This window comes from Physella acuta, unplaced genomic scaffold (genome assembly GCF_028476545.2).
Source record: "Physella acuta isolate Inbredline_101_S28 unplaced genomic scaffold, ASM2847654v3 ptg000438l, whole genome shotgun sequence".
In the NCBI taxonomy this organism is placed as follows: Eukaryota; Metazoa; Mollusca; class Gastropoda; family Physidae; genus Physella; species Physella acuta.
In genome coordinates this window covers 22,301-45,585 of record NW_026731957.1, presented here as the reverse complement: position 1 = coordinate 45,585, position 23,285 = coordinate 22,301, and the positions used below count along the sequence as shown (strand labels likewise).

Genomic DNA, 23,285 nt, shown 5'->3' with positions numbered 1-23,285 from the left:
TTTATAACGTTTGATTCTTGTAAATCATCGTTATTTTAATTAAATCTCTAGTACTAAATATGAACTTATACTTTTTTTAATGTCAACACACTCAAATGTACTCAAATGCAGACACATAATAAACAAGGCGGAGTAATTAAAACCGATGTTATAAGATGACTGAATTTCCTAGAAATTGTAAATAAAAAATTCATGATAAAAAAAGCACATTCTATAATTCGAAAAGTAAAAAAAAACATTCACTTAAATAATAACAGGTTTATAAATCATCATTTAAGGTCATGTGTGTGGGGCAACCTGTAGCTTTGGTTTCTTCTATAAAGCAAACATTTTAACTCAATCCGTCCCATGAGCCACGAAATGCGGCTTGGGCCAGCTTCACTGTAGGCCCGCAAGCCACAAGGTACGGCTCGACACCACTAGTGTTTGTATAATATAAAAAAAATCAGTAACACTTCTGCATTCCTATAACATTGAATTCAGAGGCGTAGCGAGGGGGGGGGCAGGGGGTGCGGACCGCACCGGGTGACACCATTTAGGGGGGTGACACCAAGGCAAAAAATAGCAAAATATATAGAGAAAAACTTTAGAGGGGGTGCAAATCGAAAGTTTGAGGGGGGGGGGGGGGAGGATGCAAATCAAAAACTTGAGGGGGTGCAAATTGAAAGTTAGAGGGGGGGGGGGGTGGTGCAAAAAGAAAATTTGAAAGTTAGTCCCCGGGAAGGGTTGCTACGCCTCTCGGGGGTGACACCATTTAGTGCCGCACCGGGTGACACCCGACCTCGCTACGCCACTGATTGAATTATAATAATTATTACAATAGTTTACTTATGAATTTATAAAAATGTATTTTTCATCATCTTTTCCTGTTATAAATCAGGACATCTGGGGCAGATGAACTAGACTTCATCAGTTTCAATAACCTTAGCATATAAATGCATTGTGTAATCAGTACTATGCCCAGTCGCGTGAGCTTTCCCTTATATGAGTAATGTATGCCTCAATACTGGTTAGACTCAGGAAAATCCTAAGCACTCAATCCAATTGACTTGAGTCTGGAATCCAAACTCAATGGTTAAATGTTGTGTACTTTACCATTCAACTACACCATCACATAAAATTAAAATAGCAATGTAAACAGAAAGTGATATTTCAACGCCAAGGGTAGACAAAGGTACAGAATATAGTCCAAGTCTGTATCGTCGTCCCTGTATTTGTGTCGCCTGTGTGGTCGAATAATGGTCCTTGTTGTGTGTATGAGGCTAACGGTCAGCCCCATTCGGGGTTCAAAGGTCACGCCAGCCCGCGTCTTCCGTGAACAAGTTGTTGATAGTGCTCGGCCATGAAAGCTTTATTTTGTAAAGCTGATTGGCTGAATCGGTTACACGTCTGACTTGATGCATGGAGGGCGAGGCGATTCGGTGCCGTGTGGAATGGTAGGTTCGGATCCCGTCTGGGTTCTGACTGTTCTGTCTTTACTTGGACTATATTCTGTACCTTTGTCTACCCTTGGCGTTGAAATATCACTTTCTGTTTACATTGCTATTTCAGTTACAACGCCTGCTTCCACCCTTTGCCATCAAATTAAAAACAATTTTTGTGAACAATTCTAAACACGCTTATATGTTATAACATACTCAGGGTAGCATTGACTTGCATCATACACAACAAACTCCCTGAAATTCCATTTCCCATCTCCCATCACTGAGTCAAAAAGAACTTGAGGTTTGCATTTGCAGATATCTTGAAAGCAATGAGTGCAGGGAGGTCGACTTAGCTTTTTGCTATCTGAAGATAAAAACAAAAAGAGAACCATTTTTATTTAAATTACGTTTAAATAATTATAATTGTAACCCTACAGCAAAGTTAAAGTAAAGACTATTGTATTTGTATGCTTTATTTACAAATAATAAACCTTAAAAAGCTACTTTATTCTTATGATGCTAACAAAACAATAATTCTATATCTAAGATACAGACTATATGTTGACCTTTCAAGAAGCTTTAACTTTAAAAACCAAGTGGAGATCACACAAAAAAACACAGAAACAAAAAATTCTAATTTAGGTTATTAATATGTGAACTGAAAAAACTAGACTGATTTCTAAGGATAGTGGGTAGAAAATCTCACAGATTTTTTAACCAAATTGTTTACTTCCCCATAATGATCCAGATGTTCCACTTAAAGCAGCTATTATATTAATGGAAATTAACACATGTTTATCATTTTCAATATTAAGAAATAGAGAAATACAAACATATAATCTTTATCAGTTCTATGTGTGATATTTTGCCTATATTTTGCCTACTACAGTAAAAAAAACTAACCTTTGCCAGCAACAGACTTGTGATTACTGTCACACAAAAATACATTGCCAAGGAGCATTCGTGTCAGGAAAAGTTTCAGTTGAGTACCATTTCGTACACGCTGATTCTTTTGATCTGTAATAAAATCAAAAGCATTTATGTAGAAGTAAACAATGCTTATAGTAACAATTAGGTTTTCAATTAAAATGAACTGTAAACCATACACTGTTCAAATGAGAAAATCTGTGAACAAAATGAACCCGATTAGAGTCTACTAGCTATAACAGCAAACAGATTTTTATAGAGAAAAAAACAATATTCAATTTTTTAAAATTGCTTCTAGCTGACAGAATGCCAAGAAGATGTTACTAAAACAATTCAAGACTACCGTGAATAATTTTATATTTTCAAATTTAAATTTAAAAATAAAACAAATTTAACAGATGAATATTCAGCTATGTTAAAATATGATTCTAAAATGTGTACCAAAACGTTTTTGGAACAGATGGTATTAAATGCTCAATTTGAATAACATGGATCAAAAGGGTTAATTTTTAATGTTTTAGATTATATTTGGCAAATTTAATATATTTCATATTCAAATACATGTAATTATGTGAATACATTATATACTTTCAAAAAAAAAGTAAAACTTACCACTATACTGGTCAGATTTTGTAACTATTTCTGCTGCATAAATTCCTCTACCAAACATTCCACCTTCACTAGATAACCTTGGATCCAATCCGTTGTGTATCAAAGTGTCAATATTATCAGACTTTGTGCCATGGAAAAGATAATGCTCATTTACTTCGTAATATAATTCTTTTTTCAGACAGTCATCCAGCAGTTCTGTAGTCCTGACTCTGCCCTTAGACCCTTGTAACTTGCCAATGTCAGGACAGATTTTTCCAGTTCTCACAGCTTTTTCAAAAAGTCGTTTTCTGCGCATACCATATTGCTCAAATAAATGAAGGTTCTCAACTCTTTCAACATTTAGCACTTGTATATTCCTGTAATTCAATCCAGCAGCATCAGCACCTGCTCCTATCAGACCTGGTTCCATTGTGTTTTTTACCAGGCTAATGATAGCTGATTTAGTGGCATCATCAACACTCACCAATACATTACCTTTGGCTGATTTTAAAGACATTTTATCTTGAAAACTTTTCCAAAAGCTCTTAGACTTATTTAAATTCCAGTAAGACGGGAAGAGTTCATCACTCTCTGCAGCATACTGCATAAATTCTAAAGTTCCTCGTTTGGGCACTTTGTCTGAAGTCAATGACCTCTTAGGGAAATGTCTAGAAATGTAAGAAAATTCCTTTTGTATAAATACTTTCATCTGTACAACCAACTGTTTTTCTCCTTTGATAAAAAATCCTGCTTTTTTAGACTTTGGATGTCTAGACTTTTCAATCCAAACAGACAACTTTTTAGCATGTTCAATGATTTTTTTTTTAGAAGAGCTAGGCCAATGTGGCATAACATCTTGGTTAAAGTAATCCACTGTTAAACAATTATCTGTCATCTCTTTTATAATCATCTTCTTCAAATTATCAAATTTATTTCCAGCTTTGGTTATGATGTGGATTTCTGTTTTGCCAATATTTTTAGAATCAAGAAGGATAAGTGTCGTGTCATCATCAGAGCTGCTTTCACTCTCTTCACTATTACTATCAGGGAGTAGAAAATTAAAGTAAAAACTTAGCTCTTTAGTGATAATAAGACACTTTTCTTTATAAATAAATTTTTCAATCTTTTCTTTTAAAGTTCCACTTTTTAAACTGTTAGTTATTAGCATAATTTCATGAGCTTTAAAGTCATCTTTCAAATCCCACTTCTTGGATACAACAGAAGACTGTAGATCAATTAACCTATTTGAGGCTTCAAGTGTTTGAAGTTTTGGCCCACTGTAAGTTATTGACAACTGAGTATCACCAGAGACATAAGAAACAATTTTCAGGTTGCTAAGGATTGATTCAATCTGTTCTTTAAAACACATTTGTAAGAAGTTGGCTTCAAGTCCTTTAACCACAAACTTCTTCTCAGTAACTCCATGTTCATCTAACAGGTCTTTAATTTCTCTTTGAGATGCCATTACATCATCTTTTATGCCTTCAACTTTTATTTCTCGTCCATCATCGTTCCAGGTTACACTAACTAGTAAATCAGATTCTAATGAAGTTTTCAATGCCAGTAATTTGTCTATGGAAAGTTCTACATTTGACCTAAAAATATGAGAAGAGTTGATAGTATCTTTCAATTTGAACATGGCTTTGGTTAGAATGTTTTCATCTTTTGATGCAACAAGAAGTTGATGCTCTTCCAAGAAAAGCTTAATTTCTTTAAACTCTGTCTGAATATCTTCAAGGAATCGTTTCCCTTTTGGTCTTGAAATAATCGAATATGTAAGGGGAGTAATTCTCAATGTGTCATCTACAATACTTTTTAGCTCCTTAAGAATTTTGAACTTGCATTCTTGTATATCAGACTCAGGGCCATTGATAACAACAGATTTGTCATGCGCAAGATACAGTATTGTAAATTCACCAAGTTTCTTAAAGAAAGGTTGTAAGAAATAAGCCTGGAGTTCAGATATATTTTCTAATTTATCTGTTATATTTTGTGGATTTTTCTTTATCAGTTCATTTTCTAATTGCATTTCTTTCAGCTGGTGTTCAAGTTCCTTCACTCTTTTTTGTGTTTCAATTGTTTCTTCAGAGTTATCTACCACTCTCTGGCGTCCAGAGTTTAACTGTGTCAGATGGTGGACCTGACAATCAGATTGATCACTGTTCACTCTGGGGAAACTGTGTTCATCATTCCTTGATTCCATGTCTTGTTGGCTGGTTCGACTATACTCATTAGAATATCCAGCATCATAGCTTTGTTTTCTCACAACAAATGTTCTTCCTCCTCTGCCCCCGAATGTACTTCTTGGGGGTACTTGTGCTCTTACTTTGTCATCAAGCAAATTTTTTTCAGGTTCCCATCTAGATCTAGATTGAGAATTATTAAATGTATGCTTACTAAAGTCATCAGTGTAAGGTGCTGCATAATTTTCCTCAGAAAATTCTAATTTTGGATTGACACTATTATTTCTTTCTTTTTCATCTCTGTTCACACTTTTAAAAGATGATTCTCTAACAACTTTTACAGCATTTTGTTTGTTGATCTTCTGTCTTTCCTCTTTTAATTCATAATTTTTCAAGCATGTTTTACAAAGTGGTAATGGTTCATTCTCTGGTGCCCTATTCTTTTTACGCTTTTCATTATTTATGACAAGCAGAATTTCTCTCTGAGACACCATCACATCATCCTTTATTCCTTCTACTTGTATTTTCCTTCCACAAGCATCCCATGAGACAATTACTAATAAACCAGCTTCAAGTTTCTCTTTTATATTGTAAAGTTGGTCAATTGAAATATCTACCTCTGAACTGAATGACTGCAAATATATTTTTTCTCTTAATTCTATAATTACATGATTAAGCCTGTCTTCCCCTATTGCAGCCACGAAAAGGCATTCTTCTTCTAATATTATTTTGACATCCTCATACACAACTTGTATATATTCGAGGTATTGTTTTCCTTTTTTCCTCGAAAAAATTGTATACAAATTGGGAGAAATCTTGACAGTTTCTTGAGCAATATTTTCCAATTTGACAACAAGTTGTAGCTTACAGTCATTTATAACTGGGCCTGGACCATAAAGAATGATTACTTTTTCAAATGAGTCATAATAAACAATACATTCATCAAACGCCTTAAAACTTTGTCTCAAGACACAAGCCTGAAGTTCTGATATATTTTCCAGCTTGTCCATAACAAGATGTGTCATTTTAGTAAAAGATGAATTCATTTTTATGGATGTTGGGGAAAACAATTCAAATAATTTCTAGCATTTAGAATCCAATCTTTGTAATTCTAATTGTTATTAGTTTCATTTGCTTTGTAGAAACAAAATGTAGGCCTACTTATAAAAATACTTAATATTTATTTGATCTTTTTTTCTGTTACTTGTTAAGGAGTTCCACATGATATCCTGCAAATCAATTCATCTCTTATTAATTATACTGAACAAAAGTAATTTTTACTTAAAGTTATGCGATATGTGAAACGAAAAATATCTTAAACTCTTAAACTAAATACATTTTTTTAGAAAACAAGTTTAATTTCAATTTTATTTTATTTGGAGGTTAACCTATGATTTAATATAGATTCTATGTATGTCCTAACTATTAACTAACTAAATATTAAATATGTTTAAGTGGGTTTATGGTATTAATAATAATAATAGGCTCAGTACAGTAGTGAAAGGTATATAAGATTCTAGTATATAGGCCCTACTTATAGTCTCAGATTATAGTCTAAGGCTACTTAAAACGAATAGACCTACTCTAAATTTATTATTTAAAAACCATCGTCTTCCTCCGTTCGTGTATGGCTAGCTATACTATTGGGGGATAATTGGTCGAAATGATCTCCCAAGAAATCATTTAAAAAACATTTTAAACGTCAATATATAGGATATATACTATATACATTATTAATATTTACATAATATTCAAATGTAATTCACAATTCTTTTCAATAAACGATAGATGTTTTACTTGTAAAAATATTAATATAGACATACCACAACTGTTATGGCGACTTGCTTTCTATCCCTACATTATTTAGAATCTACCTATTTCGTGGAAAAAAATAGGGAAATTCCGTTTATTTAGAAATCTAGATACTATTTATTTATCTTATATGCTAGTATAAAAACAAGAGTCGGCATTTATTCCTTGAAACCATGACGCTGTTCATGTTTATTTAAAACGGAATGTTACTAATCCAATTTAAATCTGTTTAACTCTGTGCTATTTTAAAAGTATCTTTGGTTTTGATACTTACGACTTACGGGCATGGGCCAAACCTCCGCTTACGCAAATACGGTTTAACTAGTGTTGAATTGGGGGGGGGGGGGGGGGGGGGGGGGCTGAACAGGCAGCAGTCCGACGAGGCCCTTGAATTTTAGAGGCACCCAAATTTAGAAAATTTTAAGACAATACAACTAATTAATGCAATACAATACAATTTTAAAAGCGTTTTATAAAATCACGAGTCCATTTTCGTGCAAACGGGGAAATAATCTCTCAGGTCTCAGACAAAGATGTAAAGTAATAAACTCGTCGCTCTTTGCCCAAACATTGCTTACTTTAGTGAATTATTTTTCTTAAATGATGAAGTATAAGCTTCCGATACCAATTGTATGGATTGTCGCACATCTGGTTATCTCTAAACAATATCTCCGCCAAACATACTACTCTAATACCTTAAAAAATCCCACTATTTTATCACATGACATGTACCATATTTATATGAAACCTCGCAATTATGCAAATTTGCATAGAAAATAAAATATCCAACTTTATTTTGCAGTACTCAAATTTTGGGTAATGAAGATACAAGGGGAAAAATTAAACCAAAACTTTTCTGTTTTTTGTGGGGTAGTCTAAATAACATTGTTAACAGGCAGCAGTTCTTTGTTTTTGGAGCTTTCTTTCCTACGTGGGTACAGTGGCGTAGCGAGGTCGGGTGTCACCCGGTGTCATCCCCCAGAGGCGTAGTGACCCTTCCCGGGGACAAACTTACAAATTTTCGATTTGCACCCCCCCCCCCCTCTCAAGTTTTTCTCTATATATTTTGCTATTCTTTTGCCTTGGTGTCACCCTTCTAAATGGTGTCACCCGGTGCGGTCCGCACCCCTCGCCCCCCCCCCCTGCCCCTCGCTACGCCTCTGGGTGGGTACTAACCCAAGCAATCGAGCTTCATCTGACGGATGATTGAAACAACTCGGGACATTCTTGAGGCCAACTGTGTGTGATCTATTTTGTGTGTAATAGATCCGGAATTTTGAAAGAGAGAGAAGAAGAATGATCACACAAGCAACCAATTCCATAAGCAACCTGTATCTGGAATCAAGCAGACATTTGGAAGCGTGAGCGTAAACTTAAAGGTAAAGGTAAACATACAATAATTTATTAAAGCCAGATAACAAGCCAACCATTGGACGGAGTGGCATAACGGTAGAGAGCTAGACTGCTAACCAATCAGTCTCGAGTTCAAATCTGGGTTCAAATCATTAGAACGTCCCAAAGTACACGCAGCTCTGATGGGTACCTAACTTACGTTTAAGAAAGTAAAGGCGGCTGGGCTTAGAGCTGACCACACTATCCCTTCATATGCTGAAGTCATCTGAAGGAGATAAACTCTACTTCATCTGCCCAAAGTGGCTTGGGCACGAACGGGAAATGGTGATGATGAACTAGCCATCCGTCATGAATGAATATGGTAATCAACAAATAATTAGATGTTTTCTTCATTAAAGTATTCTCTGTACATTATTTAGCAGTAACGCAAATTTGCGTCATACAATAATTATAATGTAATTATACAAATCTTTAGAAATATGAAAAGGTCATAAATAATATCAAGTGAAACCAGAATAATTAAAAATGCAAAACGAATTACAAAAACAATAATTGCAATGTGCATTTATGTATACTATTTAGCACTAGTATATTCCATTTATAAAGTATTTGTTGAAGATTCTAAATGGCGTACTATGACAATTATTAACATTGATCGTCATCGCATAAACTTCATGTGTTAAAATGAGAGACTCTAAAAAAGTTAACAAAACATGGCCACCTTCTAATATATGCTAAAAAACTCAAAAACTATACATTTCAAAACTATTTATACTAGACACCACACACACACACAGTATATAGGCTTTATATGTATTATATATATATATATATATATATATATATATATATATATATATATATATATATATATATATATATATATATATATATATATATATATAGCCTATATATATAGCGATTTATTTACTGGTATTTCCTTCATTGTTATTACAATTACTAATAACTACTGCAATGTGTAACACAAACATAAAATGTGTAATATTTCTAAACACGTTTATACGTTATAACATATTCAGGATAGCACTGATGGGCCTCGTATACAACAAACTCCCGGAAGTTCCAGATTCCATCTCCCATGACAGAATCAAACAATTGTTGGTTATGGCACGTACAACAATCATCGAGACAATGTACACACGGGGGTCGTCGTAGTTTTCTGCCAGCTGAGAATAATTCAATTTTTCGATTCAAATTACTGTATTGCAGAGGCGTAGCGAGGGGGGGGGGGGGCGGGGGGTGCGGACCGGGTGACACCAATTATGGGGGTGACACCAAGGCAAAAAATAGCAAAATATATAGAGAAAAACTTGAGGGGGGGTGCAAATCGAAATTTGAGGGGTGGGTGCCAATCGAAAATTTGAAAGTTTGTCCCCGGGAAGGGTTGCTACGCCTCTGGGGGGTGACACCATTAAGTGCCGCACCGGGTGACACCCGACCTCGCTACGCCACTGCTGTATTGGAATATTGTATTTTACTAGTTCGGAATTTGCAGTTAGTTATGATTGTGTGATATATTTTGGAGATCTAGCGTTATTATAAAAAAAAATTCTGCATTACAACGAATGTTAAAAAATTAATTTTAAAACGTTAACATCACTTAATATTACTAAAAGTAATGGAATCTATAGTATGATGTTATTTTGTGTTTTAATAAAAGTACATATTTTTCAACACCTTCAACGTAATTAAAAAATAATACAAAATCTAGTTCTAAATAAAGAGCGATGGTTAAATAAGTCTCAAAGACTATGAAAATTACCTTTGCTAGCGACAGACCTGTGGTTGTTGTCACACAAGAACACATTACCAAGTATTGTTCGAGTCAGGATCAGCTTTAGCTCTGTGTCGTTTGGCACTCGATTCAACTTTTCATCTGAAAAAAATATGGCATGAACTCAAGAAATCAGCACTAAATAGTTTGCATTAAATACTTTCACTGCTATGGGACGGAGTGGTCTAGCGGTAGAGAGCTGGACTGCTAACCCGTAAGTCTTGAGTTCGAATCCAGTAGACTATCCCTGAGTCCACCCAACTCTGATGGATTAGGTAAAGTAAAGGCGGTTTGGCATAGTGCTGACCACACTATCTCTTCATATGCGGAGGTCACAGAAACAAGTGAACTCTACTTCACTTGCCCAATAGACCGTCAGGTTTGAAAAGAGAACTTTACTTTTTTATATTTCACTGCTAGTCTAACCTAATCATCAATCTTAAACGTTCAACTGAGTGAGTTCGTTTTTCAAGGAACGTTAATAAAATTAATAACTTATTAATAAAGTGATATATATTACTTATTAATAACTTATTAATAAAGTGATATATATATTACCCGAATATTGGTCCGATTTCGTTACTTTTTCTGCTGTGTAGACACCACTGCCAAACATATCCCCATCATGCGACAGCCTAGGATCGAATCCGTACTTTACTATCGTATCTATATTTTCAGATTTAGCCCCATGGAACAGGTAGTGCTCGTTAATTTCATAGCACAAATCTTTCTTTAACATTTTATCAAGTACCTCTGTTGTCACTACTCTTCCTTTAGACCCGTCTATTTTTTTAATGTCGCGACATATTTTTCTGGTGGCGATAGTTTTTTCAAGCACTTGTTTTCTTTTTGCTCTGTATTTTTGGAACAGTTCAGCATTCTCAACTCTCTGAACGTCAACAACTTCTAATGTATTGTACCTTAACCCCACAGCATCAGCCCCTATACCGATCAAGTTTGGCTCCATGGTATTCTTCACTAGATTAGTAACAGCTTTTTTCGTCGCTGCGTCAACGTTTACAAGTTCATTTGTTTTTTTAGAAAATTTCATTTGCAAACGTTTCCAAAAGCCAATAGGTTTAGCTAAATCCCAGTTAGAGGGATAAGAATCGTCTTTAGCAAGAATAAATTGCAGGAACTCTACAGTTCCTCGCCGTGGTACAGGGGCAACATTAAAAACGTGTGGCGCCATTTTCGTCAGTTCATTAAACAGATCAATACTCGGTGCCAGAAGAACCACCTTGTTCAAAGCACGGACATTGCCGGAAGATTTGAGTTTTTCAAGGACCAACTGGGCCACGATTGGGGCGGGGAATCCAAAAAGTTTACTGTAACCTAAAGGCGGGAAAGAAACAGATTTGGCTCCAAGTCGTTTTGTTTCGTTTAGAACGCCCTCTACAGCTGATGCAAGTTGTGTTCCTGATGTTAAAGGGTTGTATTTGGATAAGACAACGTGGCATATCGCTGAACAATTAAGCCCGTGGGAACTTTGAACCGTTAGAACATGGGCCCCGGAATTCGACATGTAAGCCTTTTGTAGGTCAGTCCACAATAAGGGACATGCGCTGTTGAAAGCCTGGCCTACTTTCGTTTTGTTCAAATCTACTTCCGGTCCCACGACACACACGAGTACATCGGATGTTTCTCTTGTGACATCCCCATAAGGTTTGATGACAAGTCGACACGTGTCAGACACATTATAGACAAGTGACCGAGGGGATGCTCTCTGTGGAGCTGATTTGTTTCGAGAAATAGCGGAGCTCGCCATTCTTGCAGTGGTCAACGAAAGTGATGATTGTTTAAACTTTAAAACAAAAATGCTAAATAAAAAAACGTAATTGTTTCCCCATACCAAAATCTGTTTCCGGATGTATTTCCATTATTTTTTTTAATCATTGATTATTTAAGTTATATCAATTACATTTTATTTAAAGTTGAAAAACTATCTAATCTGGTTAAAACAATTTGGAGAAGGCTAACGTTGCTGACACTGGGGCCCACATTCGTCTGAAATTATAGTAAGAAAGGCAGGACTAAATGATTAAAATACACTCAATTTTTTAAAAAGTAAAGTAATCTAGTGGACTAATCAAAATTTGAAGGTCCGATTCAATATTCCATACCATTTATATTTTGAGATACACTTAGTATATTGCAGTAAATGTAATGTTATTTTCTATGATTTAAGAGACAGAAACTTTAATTTGATTTATTTGCTTACCTAATATTATATTAAGTCATATTAACACTGATATTTATTAATTAAATTAAAAGTTTAGAATTGAGGTATATTGTATACTAACGTTTACTCTGAAACTATAACTATCTTTCATTCAAAATATTTTTAAAACGTGAAGATTACCTTATTTAAATCTTTGAGATCAGTCATTCTCGTCTGTACAGCACACAATGTTTCTAAGCACATATCCTAGACATTTGGGAATTCCCAATCACTAGGAAGGAATCGCTTAGAACATTTGGTATCAGCTATACGTGTCTTGAAATACGTCCAAAGGACATTGTTACAGTTTATTGATTCGATCGTGTAGTTCATTGGGTAGAGGTGTAATATGTGGCTGAAACAGGACTTGGTTGATCTACATACATAATATGCAGTGCCGGGTGGTAGAAGTTTACATTAAATGCTATTTTCATCAACGGCTACAATTGTAGACGAATGTCAAGTACCATCGTGTTTTGTCAATTCATGACGCCCTTAAAAAATATAAAATAACCTAAGCTTGAAATATGTTTTAACAGCTTAATATATTCAGAATGAATGATATGAAAGTTGCAAATGTAGTGGGCTTGAAAACATGTCTACTTTTCTAATTATTTTCATCAAGCCTGAATTATAACCTGAAGTTTCACTTCCGTGAGGCTAAAATTGAATGGCTGTACATAAACTCTTTTATTGATCTTCTGAAAACTCCTAGTAGTGGCGTAGCGAGGTCGGGTATATATATATATATATATATATATATATATATATATATATATATATATATATATATATATATATATATATATATATATATATATATATTATTATATATATACACACTAGGAATACTGCCTAGCTTCGATTAAGTTTTCAAAAAACTTTTGAGAATTTGAATGATTAATTATTTGGTGATTGGCTGTTATGTGGAGTGCATAGGGCCTAAGCTTAAACAGTGAGTAATTTTTGTCATGCGAACATTGAAAGAGAATTGGCAAACTTATTACTCGCATGTTATCACAACTGCAAAGGCTACCTAAAAAGTATTAAACAAATATTATATTGAATTCACTTTTGCAATTAATTTTTAGAATTCCATTATAATACATAACTTAATTTATAACGAAATATCTATTTACACGAATGCTATACTCTGTGGGTTTTTTTAAATAGTATACAAATTTTAAAATGAGTACTTTAAAAAGTTACCTCACCTGTACATTTACCCAAATGACGTTGTCTTTGCTTACTTTTTCCACAAACAATTGTTTATATAAAAAAATACGGCATCTGGACAAATCTAACGACCCTAAGGGAATGTTTTTTTTGTTACCCTCAACTTTGGCTGGATAGCCCCAAGGCAGGATCCTGCCAAAGTTGAAGCGCCTTCGGCGCCGGGAAGTGCTTAATCGGGCACCCGACCACTTTGCTTTATATATATATATATATATATATATATATATATATATATATATATATATATATATATATATATATATATATATATATATATATATATATATATATACATGTGTATATGTATTCACATTTTTTATGTATTTAATTTTTTTACCTGCCCCTCCCTCCCCACCATACATGGATTAACACATACGTTATGACTATTCTTAGCCAAGACGTTTACCTCAGGCATGTTTTGCAACCTTGAGTTATGCAACTTCCCCACACTCACCCCCTTCCCCCCTCCCCACGGTGATTGCTTTAAAATGTGATCAGAAATAATACTTTTATCTATAATCCATATAATAAGTAAGTAGGTCTTATGTATATTCGAATGTGTAGGGCCTATATGTATTCACATATATTTTTTATTTATTTTTTTACCTCCCCGCCCCCATACATATAAGTTATTACAATTCTCAACCAAACCGTTTACCTCAGGCTTATGTTGAATTACTGTAATTCCCCTCCCCGTCCCCCCCCCCCATTCACCACATCCCCACCCCAAGGCGATTGCTTTAAATCGTGCTCAGATATAATACTATTTTATCTATAGACGGTTATAAATACAGCTTGATGTAGCATGTTTTCTCTATAATTAGCAGGAGGTTTACGTCATGGTGTCACACCCCCTCCCCATTCATGTCGGGATTTGTCAAATTTGCTCTTAAAAGACTATTTAACACTCTAATTAATCACTTAATTAAGTGGAATTATCATTTTTCTGTATATATTTTGGTATTTTTGGCCTTGATGTCAATCCGCTAAATGATGTCACCCGGTGCGGTACGCCCCCTCCCCTCGCTACGCCTCTGCCTCCTAGTAATTTGTACTCAAAACTTTGCCGATAACATTATTAAATAAATTATCCTTCTTTAAACCACATTGCCTAGTTGTGCCAGGTTTTTTTTGTACATTTTCAGTGGCAAAATTCAAACAAACAAAATTGTATTTAACATTTTTAAAAACGCTTGTTACAAAAAATGTTAAAAACTTAAAATACATCCAACATCAGATTTTTATAACCAAATTATTTTAGTAACACCGTGTATGATTTTTAAAATATTAAAAAAATCTTTTCGAATAATTTCGAGACTACTCTCGGTTGGGTCCATTGGCTAAAAAAAAAGATTCAACATTTTAAGAAAATACATTTTATATGTTGGACGGGGGGAAGGGAACTAAAAGTTTGGGGTTCTAAGCTAAAGATAGTTCAGCATATATGTCAGTGGCGTAGGCAGGGGGGTTGTTAGGGGGGGGGGTCATAACCCCCCCCCATTGACCCCTCGGTATATATATAAAGTATAAGGGGGGGGTGTAAATCGAAAGTTTGAGGGGGGGGGGGTGCAAATCGAAAGTTTGTCCCCGGGTTAAAATTTGACCCCCCCCCCCCCCATTGAGACGATCCTGGCTACGCTACAGATATATGTAAATCCTGTGCTGATAGTCAGACCTCGAGACCTCGCCCATTTTACAGCCTTAAGGGTAATTTTATGCTAAAGGGCGTGTCAAGAATGAATGTACACAACACGCACCACATAACACAGCAATTCTCTGCAAGCACATAACATAATTCATTTAAACAGAATTCGTTTTAAAAATGGTCTATTTAATGTTGCGGATTTTCCCGTTTTTCAGTTGTGTGTGATCTGCGTAGTTTACCGAGGCGATATTCACGGCACTGTGTGTTATATCTGGTATTCAGCACAGCTGGTAAGTTAAACCAGGTCAGCAGTGTGTAGCGAGCATTAAAAATTTATTGTAGTTTTGCTATTTTAACAAAAGGACTGAAAAATTTATTCTTTAAATTAGAAACATTAAATTAAAAGTGAAGATATTGAAAAATATATTTACATTTTTGTGTGTTTAAAAATACAAGTTTAAAAAGAAATACTGGCATACATATTTGTAATGAAAGTTACGCTTTATGAGTTTAACTACAGCTCTATCGACTAGATAATTAAATTTTTACTATAACAAGAGCTAAAGAGATCATTTGCATATTTCCGTTTGTTGTTTCTAAAGGAAATAAGAAATTTGTAGTACGTTGGATCTTGAAATGATGCTGCATTTTTTTTTAAATTTTCAACACACGCTTCAAGTGTTAGATACCCCCCCCCCCCCCCCACCCCCGCCCCGCGTCTTGGAATATGTTGGTGAGCGATTTTTACCTATCATTGACCTACGTGTATTTTATTTTAATGTTAAACAAACAAGTTAGAAAACAGTTTGATCATTATGTAAAGCATTGTAGACGCATAATTTCTTTACGTTTACTGTGTATAATTTTAAATATAAGCTTAAAATAAGCTTTTTAATTAATTTATTTTTCCTAATAGGTTTGGCGTCCCCTAGCTTCGCTTATGTGCTTTCTAGGAAAGGTTTTTCGATGTCCGGGATGGGTAAACCACCCTGCTGAGTTATCATATGTCGGAGAAATGTTTTCGTTGTAGCTTGTTAAAGCAGAAGTAACACCATACTGCTACTAACGTGACACATTGTGCTGTTTTGTTGCTTTGCTATTTCCAGTGGACACTAGTGTTTTCTTCTCTCGTCGGTAAGAAAACAATTGCAATGACCATTTACTGTTTTACATCGAATTTGGCTGTCGTTTTTGTTTAGTTCTATTTATTTGTGCGTATCTTTTTTACTTTCTCGTATATACGAAGTATAGAGAATGTCTTGTAATCGTGCAAAAAAATATAGAGATTTTTACAAATCTCGACGTCTGTGTGTGTGTCTGTGTGTGTGTCTGTGTGTGTGTAAACACGATAACTTGAGTACCGTTACAGCTAGGTTGATTAAATTTCAAGTGTAGGTATTTTATCAAAATCGTAGATCCGTATCAACTTTTGAGCGATTTCCGATAACCGGTAGTGGTACTTTTTCTACTTTGAATTTTTCCAAAGCCTATAACTTGAGTACTATTTCAGATAGATAAATGAAATTTCACATGTAAGTAAAAGATCTAATTCTCTACCTTTTATCAAATTTTGAGTAATTTCCATTGACCAGAAGTACTAATTTACGCTATTTCCGATTTCTCAAAAAAAAACGGATGTAAATTTATAAAGTACTAATAATATTGCGTACTATTATGCACATTTTGTTTTGGCGTTCGCTTGGTGCGCAATTCTTTTTTTCTACTAGATTTTATTCTATTTTTAAAAGTTTAAGTAAACAAAAATCATGTCTATATTAGTATATTCCGAGTTGCCATCCCACGTAGTGTTACATTAGAATATTCGAGAAAGTTTAGGGGAGATCACTCCCGGTTTATTTTATTATATATTTTCTTTAATTATATATTGCGTGTGATTTCAGTCCTATTCTTTGTCGCAGACATCTCTCGAGGCAACTTCTATTATTGTGTGCCTTCCTCAAGTATGACATCACCCCCTCACCCCTCGCCGGAAAAATGTATGAAAGACACCCTGGATTATAATTCTACAATAATAACAACGCTTACAGCTCTATACGGAAAACCTCAAATAATTTACTCCTTTATTTAAGATAACCAATTTTACAACCAGTTTCGATGTTGGTATGTTAGCTGCAATTTTTCTGAGAAAAATTCCACTGGAGCATTTAAATTAACTCATGAAATAAAATAGGCCAACGGTCCTTCAAAGCCCAGCCCGTCACTAGCAGGCATGTGGAATGATGTTTGCTCGATCAACAGACAAGCCTACGTGATAAAAGAAGGAATCTAGATTCTGTTTGCTTCTTCACCAGAGTAGTTATGTCCTGCACAAACTTAAGCACATCGTCTTACTGTCTCATCTTACAGGCCAGTTAAGCTTCAATGGCTTAATTAAAAAATAGTATTGAAATTACTGTTCGAAATAAGTTAATGCTACTTTCGCATTTTTGTAGACATAAATGAGGTAGAATATATATATATATATATATATATATATATATATATATATATATATATATATATATATATATATATAGCTGAAATACTTAAAGTAATTTCATCATTTTTTCCCGTTTGTCACCAGACACATATTGGGCAGATATGGTAGAGTTCGTCTTTTTCAATGCATCTGTTTTAATGAACTCGACATTCGAACTCGGGACTTTTAGGTTAGCATTTTAGCTCACTACCATTAGACCACGCCGCCCCCTTAAAGTAATTTAGCTTCTAGGAATTTTGCGAACATACAAGAACAGTTGATGCCTAAAGTAAGTCTCGTACCACATTTCTCCCAAACAGCGGCACAGGGGCCGCCTCTGACATCGTGGGGCTCAACAGACTGATGGCTGCAAGTTTTCTACCGTCACGTCCAGGGCTTTAAACGTGGGTCTCCTTTTGTCTAGGCAAGGGCTGAAGATGCTCGTCAATCATCTCATCCAAGGCAGGTGTGGCTGAGCTGGTATTTGGTGAGTTTGTGTCAGTATTTGGTGAGTTTGCCAGTATTTAGTGAGTTTGTGCCAGTATTTGGTGAGTTTGAGTCAGTTTATGGTGAGGTTTTGTCAGTATTTGGTGAGGTTTTGTCAGTATTTGGTGAGTTCGTGTCAGTATTTGGTGAGTTTGTGTCAGTATTTGGTGATGATTTTTCAGTACTTGGTGAGATTGTGTCAGTATTTGGTGAGGTTGTTTCAGTATTTGGTGAGGTTTTGTCAGTATTAAGTGAGGTTTTGTCATGTATAAGCTGAAGAGATGTTATCTTTTTCTTGATGTGCTGTCAAGTAAGATGTGAGGCGGTGTCAAATATTTCGAGTGGTTGTGTAATGTATGTGCTGGAGTGTTGTCATGAATTCGATTAAGTGTGCTTAAAAAATCAATATTAACTCCTCTTTGGATCAATACTTCCTAATTCATTTAGTTTAACTAAAACAAAAATTTTTGATTCCAGGGTATGTTTTTCTATTTTACAGAAAATTGTCTTGTTTTGCTAGCAGATGTAACATTGGACATTTGAAACAGTATGGGGTTAACGCTAGTAGCCACAAGATGACCCACAACATCAATCTGATTGAAGTGTCAAAATATGGCACCAATGTTGCTATCATTGAGTTCATTAAACAAGCTGAAGACGCGGGCTACACTTTCTATCAAGACGCTTTAGACTTTTCTTTAATCGAATCTTGCAACAGAGGCCTCAAGACCTTGGATCAATTCGTCGTCAGTCTAGGCGCAAATGTCAACAAAAAAAGAGAAAACGGAGACACGCCTCTGCATATTAGTGCTGGTAAAGGTTTCACAGATATTTGTAGGTTACTTCTAGCAAAGGGCTGTGATATTAACGCACTAAATGATGATGGGGATACGCCTCTGATGGCAGCAGTTCAGCCGTCTGGTTCTATTGAACTTATTCATTTGTTGTTAGAGCAGGATAACGTTGATATAGATCACAAAAACAAAAATGGCGTCACGGCTTTGATGAAAGCTTTCGAAGATGGACATAAGGATGTTGTGAATCTCTTGCTAAATTTTGGAGCTACTCTAGACGGCAAAGCAGGATCTACTGGTACCGAGACAGAGAATGCAAATTATAAAGCAGGTAGACTTAACAATGTCCATGTTACACAGTTATTGAGTAATGTCATAAACGATAACACCTTGATAGCAGCAGCTATTGTCAATACAATTTACTTATCACACAATAGTTACGGCATTCTGGTCCAACTTTTGGCGTCCATCAAAAACGGAAACAGGTGCGTGAATAAACACGTTCTTCAAATTTTCCAAACTCTGATTAAATGTGGATTTGACGTAAACTGGAAGTCTGATTCTGGTGAGACTCCTCTGGTTCTGGCTGTGGAGATTGGAAGTGCAGAACTTGTTGAGATGTTGTGTTCGTTTGGCGCCAGACTCTCCGATAAAGAGGTCACAATTGCCGCCCGACAAGGACGTAACGACATCATATCATTGCTGTTATACTACGGCGCCCCAGCCTGTGGGTCGGCCCTTGAAACAGCTTTAGCTTCTGAACACATTGACACGGCACAAAACCTGATTCAACACGGTGTGGTTTTAGACGTTGCAGTGTCCATGACTACGGCGGTTATCCAATGTAGCAAAGACGCATTAAGATTTATTGCCACTAATTACCCCAACGAATCAAAAAAGATCGCGGAAGATACAAACAGAGGCTTGCTACACGCAGCAGTGAAGCTAGGCGATGTTGATATTGTTAACATTTTGTTGGACTTGAATGCTGATGTTAATGGTGTTTACGACAACAAAACGCCTTTACTGACAGCAAATCACGAGACTGTGATTGATCTGTTGGTGACCAGAGGAGCGGAGGTAAATTATAAAGATGATGACGGGATGACTGCGCTGCATCACGTTGTAGAAAACAATTGCTTTGAAAAAGTTAAGATTCTTGTACAGAATGGAGCGGACACAAATGCTCAAAAACTATACGGAAAAGCACCTTTACATTTGGCGACCTTGGGTGGTAACATTGAGATTATTCAGTTACTTCTACAGAACGATGCAGATCCCCAGTTACAGGATAGCGACGGGGACACACCTTTAATTATTGCTGTGAGGAAGGCCGAGAAAGATCCATGGAATGGTCAAAGAGCAATTGAAATATTGATTGAAGCTAGTTCCGACTTAATTGTGAGGAATCGTAATGGAAACTGCGCGTTACACATAGCGGCACATCAGGCGTGTCACGAGGCTTTGAGAAGTTTAATTGATGCCAAAGCTGATCTAAATATAACTGACAAACATTCTGCCACAGCCTTGTCCCTAGCTCTAGATCAACTTCATATCTTAGACTATGGTTTCGATTGTGTCTCCATTCTACTGGAACACGGTGCAACTGTCCAGTTTGTCCACCCTGAAATGATCCACCGACTGACGTCACTTGGGTGGAGCAGAGTCGTACAGCAGCTCATCCAGCGAGGGCTGCCACCCAGTGAGATCGTGTTTTTAAAGAACTCGTGTGGCTGGCCCACATCCACCCCCGTCACGCCCTTCTCTGTGGCCCTGTTGATGGAAAACATCGAGCTGGCCAGTTTTATGCTGGACGTCTGGTACTTGACGCCGTCTGATGTACGGACACTGTCTGGTCAAACGTCTGTCACAGACTCGTTGAGGAGAAAAGCTTTGTTTCGGTCAGTCAACTTTCTGGAAAAGGCGACAGTAAGACTATTGACACTAGAACAACTTTGTTTCATTAACCTTTCCACCTACATTGGTACTGATGCAACTAGAATGGAACAAATTGACAAGATGCATTTACCGAACATCTTTAAAAACAAGCTGAAGTTTAATACAACACAGATCACTCTGGGCTAAAAAGAGTATCCGGAAGACCAACTCTTGTACTACTTTATTGAAATGTATGGTAGTAAGCCCTTCAAAAGATACAACTTGTAATCGTTAGAATTAGCTGAGAAGATGCTCAGTTAGCTTGAACTTGCCAATAGCTCTGCTTTCGCAAGTATAGCTCCAAGGATCATGGAAGCACGTAAGCTGTTATACAACGGCAAGGCGTTATATCGGATCATAGATACATTTTACCTTGTTATAATATATTTTAATAAACCGGGAGTGATCTCCCCTAAATTTTCTCAAATATTCTTATATAAAACAACAGGGGATGGGAACTCGGGATATAGTTATGATTTTTAATCCATTTTAAATACTTAAACTTTTTAAAATAAAATAGAATCTCATAGGAAAAAGCATTGCACACCAAGCGAACGCCGAATAAAGATGTTCATAACAGTGCAGAATATTATTAGTACTTTATAAATTTAGATGCGTTTTTGAGAAATCGGAAATAGCGTAAATTAGTACTTCCCGTCAGCGGAAATTACTCAAAATTTGACAGAACGAAGAGAATTAGATTTTTTACTTACATGTGAAATTTCATTTATCTATCTGAAATAGTACTCAAGTTATAGGCTTTTGAAAAATTCAAAGTAGAAAAAGTACCACTTCCGGTTATCGGAAATCGTTCAGAAGTGGATACGGATCTACGATTTTGATAAAATACCTACACTTGAAATTTCATCAACCTAGCTGTAACGGTACTCAAGTTATCTTGTTTACACACACACACACACAGACACACAGACATACGGACAAGATTGCAAAATTATGTTTTTCCGTATCAGTGAGATGTAAAACGTCGAGATTTGTAAAAATCTCGTTTTTTTTTTTTGCACGATTACAAGACTTTCTCTATACTTCGTATATACGAGAAAGTAAAAATAACTCAACATTTTGGTGTTGCAGTGATATTTTACTTTCTTGAAATCTTAGGTAAATTAAATATTTAAACGCATGAATACTACATTGGTAGTATTTTATTTAGAATATTTTTCTTTTTTCTTTGGAAAATTAATCAAACATCTAATTAATTATGTCGCATTACAGCTTGATTACCTTGAAACACGTCAGTTGGGTTGGAGTTGGTAGGAATCTGTTTGCAAGTTTCACCGTCATGAATACAGACATGATGGTAAATAAATATGTATAAATAAAACAAATCTTGCTTGTAATAAAATACGTATAAAGATTGTGTGATTGAGAAGCGCAGCTATCCGGGGCGTAGCGACCCTTTCCAGCGTTCGTGGCGAACTATCCATACTGAGCACCCCCGCCCATCATATATAGGGTTGTCGCCCTTGGAAGCTATCATTTCTTGACCCCACGATTTGAGTTTTTTTTTTTTAGCCCATCTCAAGCCCAAGGCTACCTGGTAAGGTGGCCGACAGGGAGACACCAATAAGGAGTTAAAACAATTTTAAATATTACAATAAGGTGAATTATACAGTCGACCTTAAGAAAATAGACTTCTAGTGAGTGATCATAATGAATTAACTGTTTTTTTACATTGATGTAAAAAAAACAATCGTACGTAATTGGTGAAAATGTTACAAAACAAAAGTTGGGTCAATCCAATGCTACAGTGTTAGGAATTCTACGACGATTAATTCTACGAGACAGTGCAATGTGACTATTCCTGTATTCGTTTAACCCAGGGGTCTCCAAACTACGGCCCGCGGGCCGGATGCGGCCCGCGAGGCTGTTTTATCCGGCCCGCGGACAACTTTTTAGCTGCGGAAAAAATTACGGACCTTTTTTTTTGTTTTGCCGTTCTCAGCAATAAAAACCCAAACATATCTGCCGAAACCAGTGATTTTATTGTTTAGGTAGAAAAAAAAACCTACAATCAAACACACTGACGTCGGCATAATTCTTTTTTAAAAAAAAACGTTAGCTCGAGAAGCCGCTAGATATGTAGTGGGCTTTCATCCGAGCTCTCTTACTTCTAAAATAAACCACGCTGTCGTCGGCACAATTCTTTGAAAAAAAAAACAACAAAGTCTCTAGCTCGAGAAGCCGCTAAAAATATACTGGGCTTTCATGATGTACGTTCCTTCTTTGTGGCATTGGTTAGGGGCCCGAAGTCCGTTGTACATTTTCAATGTAAAATATGTGTTTGTGATTTTCGTATAGCTTCTATCCTGTACTATTCTGTATCCTACAAATTATCAAAAATAATATAATACTAGAAACTTAGGTTTTACATACGTTTACT

General features: G+C 35.8%; 3 protein-coding genes across 3 annotated transcripts; 1 reads left to right on the top strand and 2 right to left on the bottom strand.

Moving 5' to 3' along the window:
- Positions 1-752: 752 nt before the first annotated feature.
- On the bottom strand, positions 753-6,997 carry LOC131943044 (uncharacterized). Its single transcript, XM_059303051.1, has 4 exons — positions 6,949-6,997; positions 2,964-6,354; positions 2,328-2,441; positions 753-1,788 (listed from the first exon to the last, which is right to left on the bottom strand). The coding sequence occupies exons 2-4, from the start codon at positions 6,169-6,171 to the stop codon at positions 1,610-1,612; spliced, it is 3,501 nt and encodes a 1,166-aa protein (XP_059159034.1). The 5' UTR covers positions 6,172-6,354; positions 6,949-6,997; the 3' UTR covers positions 753-1,609.
- Positions 6,998-10,053: 3,056 nt separating this feature from the next.
- On the bottom strand, positions 10,054-11,853 carry LOC131942989 (uncharacterized). Its single transcript, XM_059302995.1, has 2 exons — positions 10,644-11,853; positions 10,054-10,187 (listed from the first exon to the last, which is right to left on the bottom strand). Exons 1-2 carry the CDS (start codon positions 11,851-11,853, stop codon positions 10,054-10,056), a joined length of 1,344 nt encoding a protein of 447 aa, XP_059158978.1.
- A 6,815-nt stretch (positions 11,854-18,668) lies between these two features.
- LOC131942988 (ankyrin-3-like) lies at positions 18,669-21,084 on the top strand. Its single transcript, XM_059302994.1, has one exon. The coding sequence runs from the start codon at positions 18,728-18,730 to the stop codon at positions 21,029-21,031; it is 2,304 nt and encodes a 767-aa protein (XP_059158977.1). The 5' UTR covers positions 18,669-18,727; the 3' UTR covers positions 21,032-21,084.
- The last annotated feature ends 2,201 nt before the right edge of the window (positions 21,085-23,285 follow it).

What these genes read in the sequence shown, in the direction of transcription:
- LOC131943044 (XM_059303051.1), bottom strand. Translation starts at nt 6,171, where the DNA reads ATGAATTCATCTTTTACTAAAATGACACATCTTGTTATGGACAAGCTG. An exon ending in AAAATCTGACCAGTATAGTG is followed by an intron (nt 2,442 to 2,963) that starts GTAAGTTTTACT and finishes ATTTTATTACAG; the next exon opens with ATCAAAAGAATCAGCGTGTA. An exon ending in CAAGTCTGTTGCTGGCAAAG is followed by an intron (nt 1,789 to 2,327) that starts GTTAGTTTTTTT and finishes TTTTATCTTCAG; the next exon opens with ATAGCAAAAAGCTAAGTCGA.
- LOC131942989 (XM_059302995.1), bottom strand. Translation starts at nt 11,853, where the DNA reads ATGGCGAGCTCCGCTATTTCTCGAAACAAATCAGCTCCACAGAGAGCA. An exon ending in GAAATCGGACCAATATTCGG is followed by an intron (nt 10,188 to 10,643) that starts GTAATATATATA and finishes TATTTTTTTCAG; the next exon opens with ATGAAAAGTTGAATCGAGTG.
- LOC131942988 (XM_059302994.1), top strand. Translation starts at nt 18,728, where the DNA reads ATGACCCACAACATCAATCTGATTGAAGTGTCAAAATATGGCACCAAT.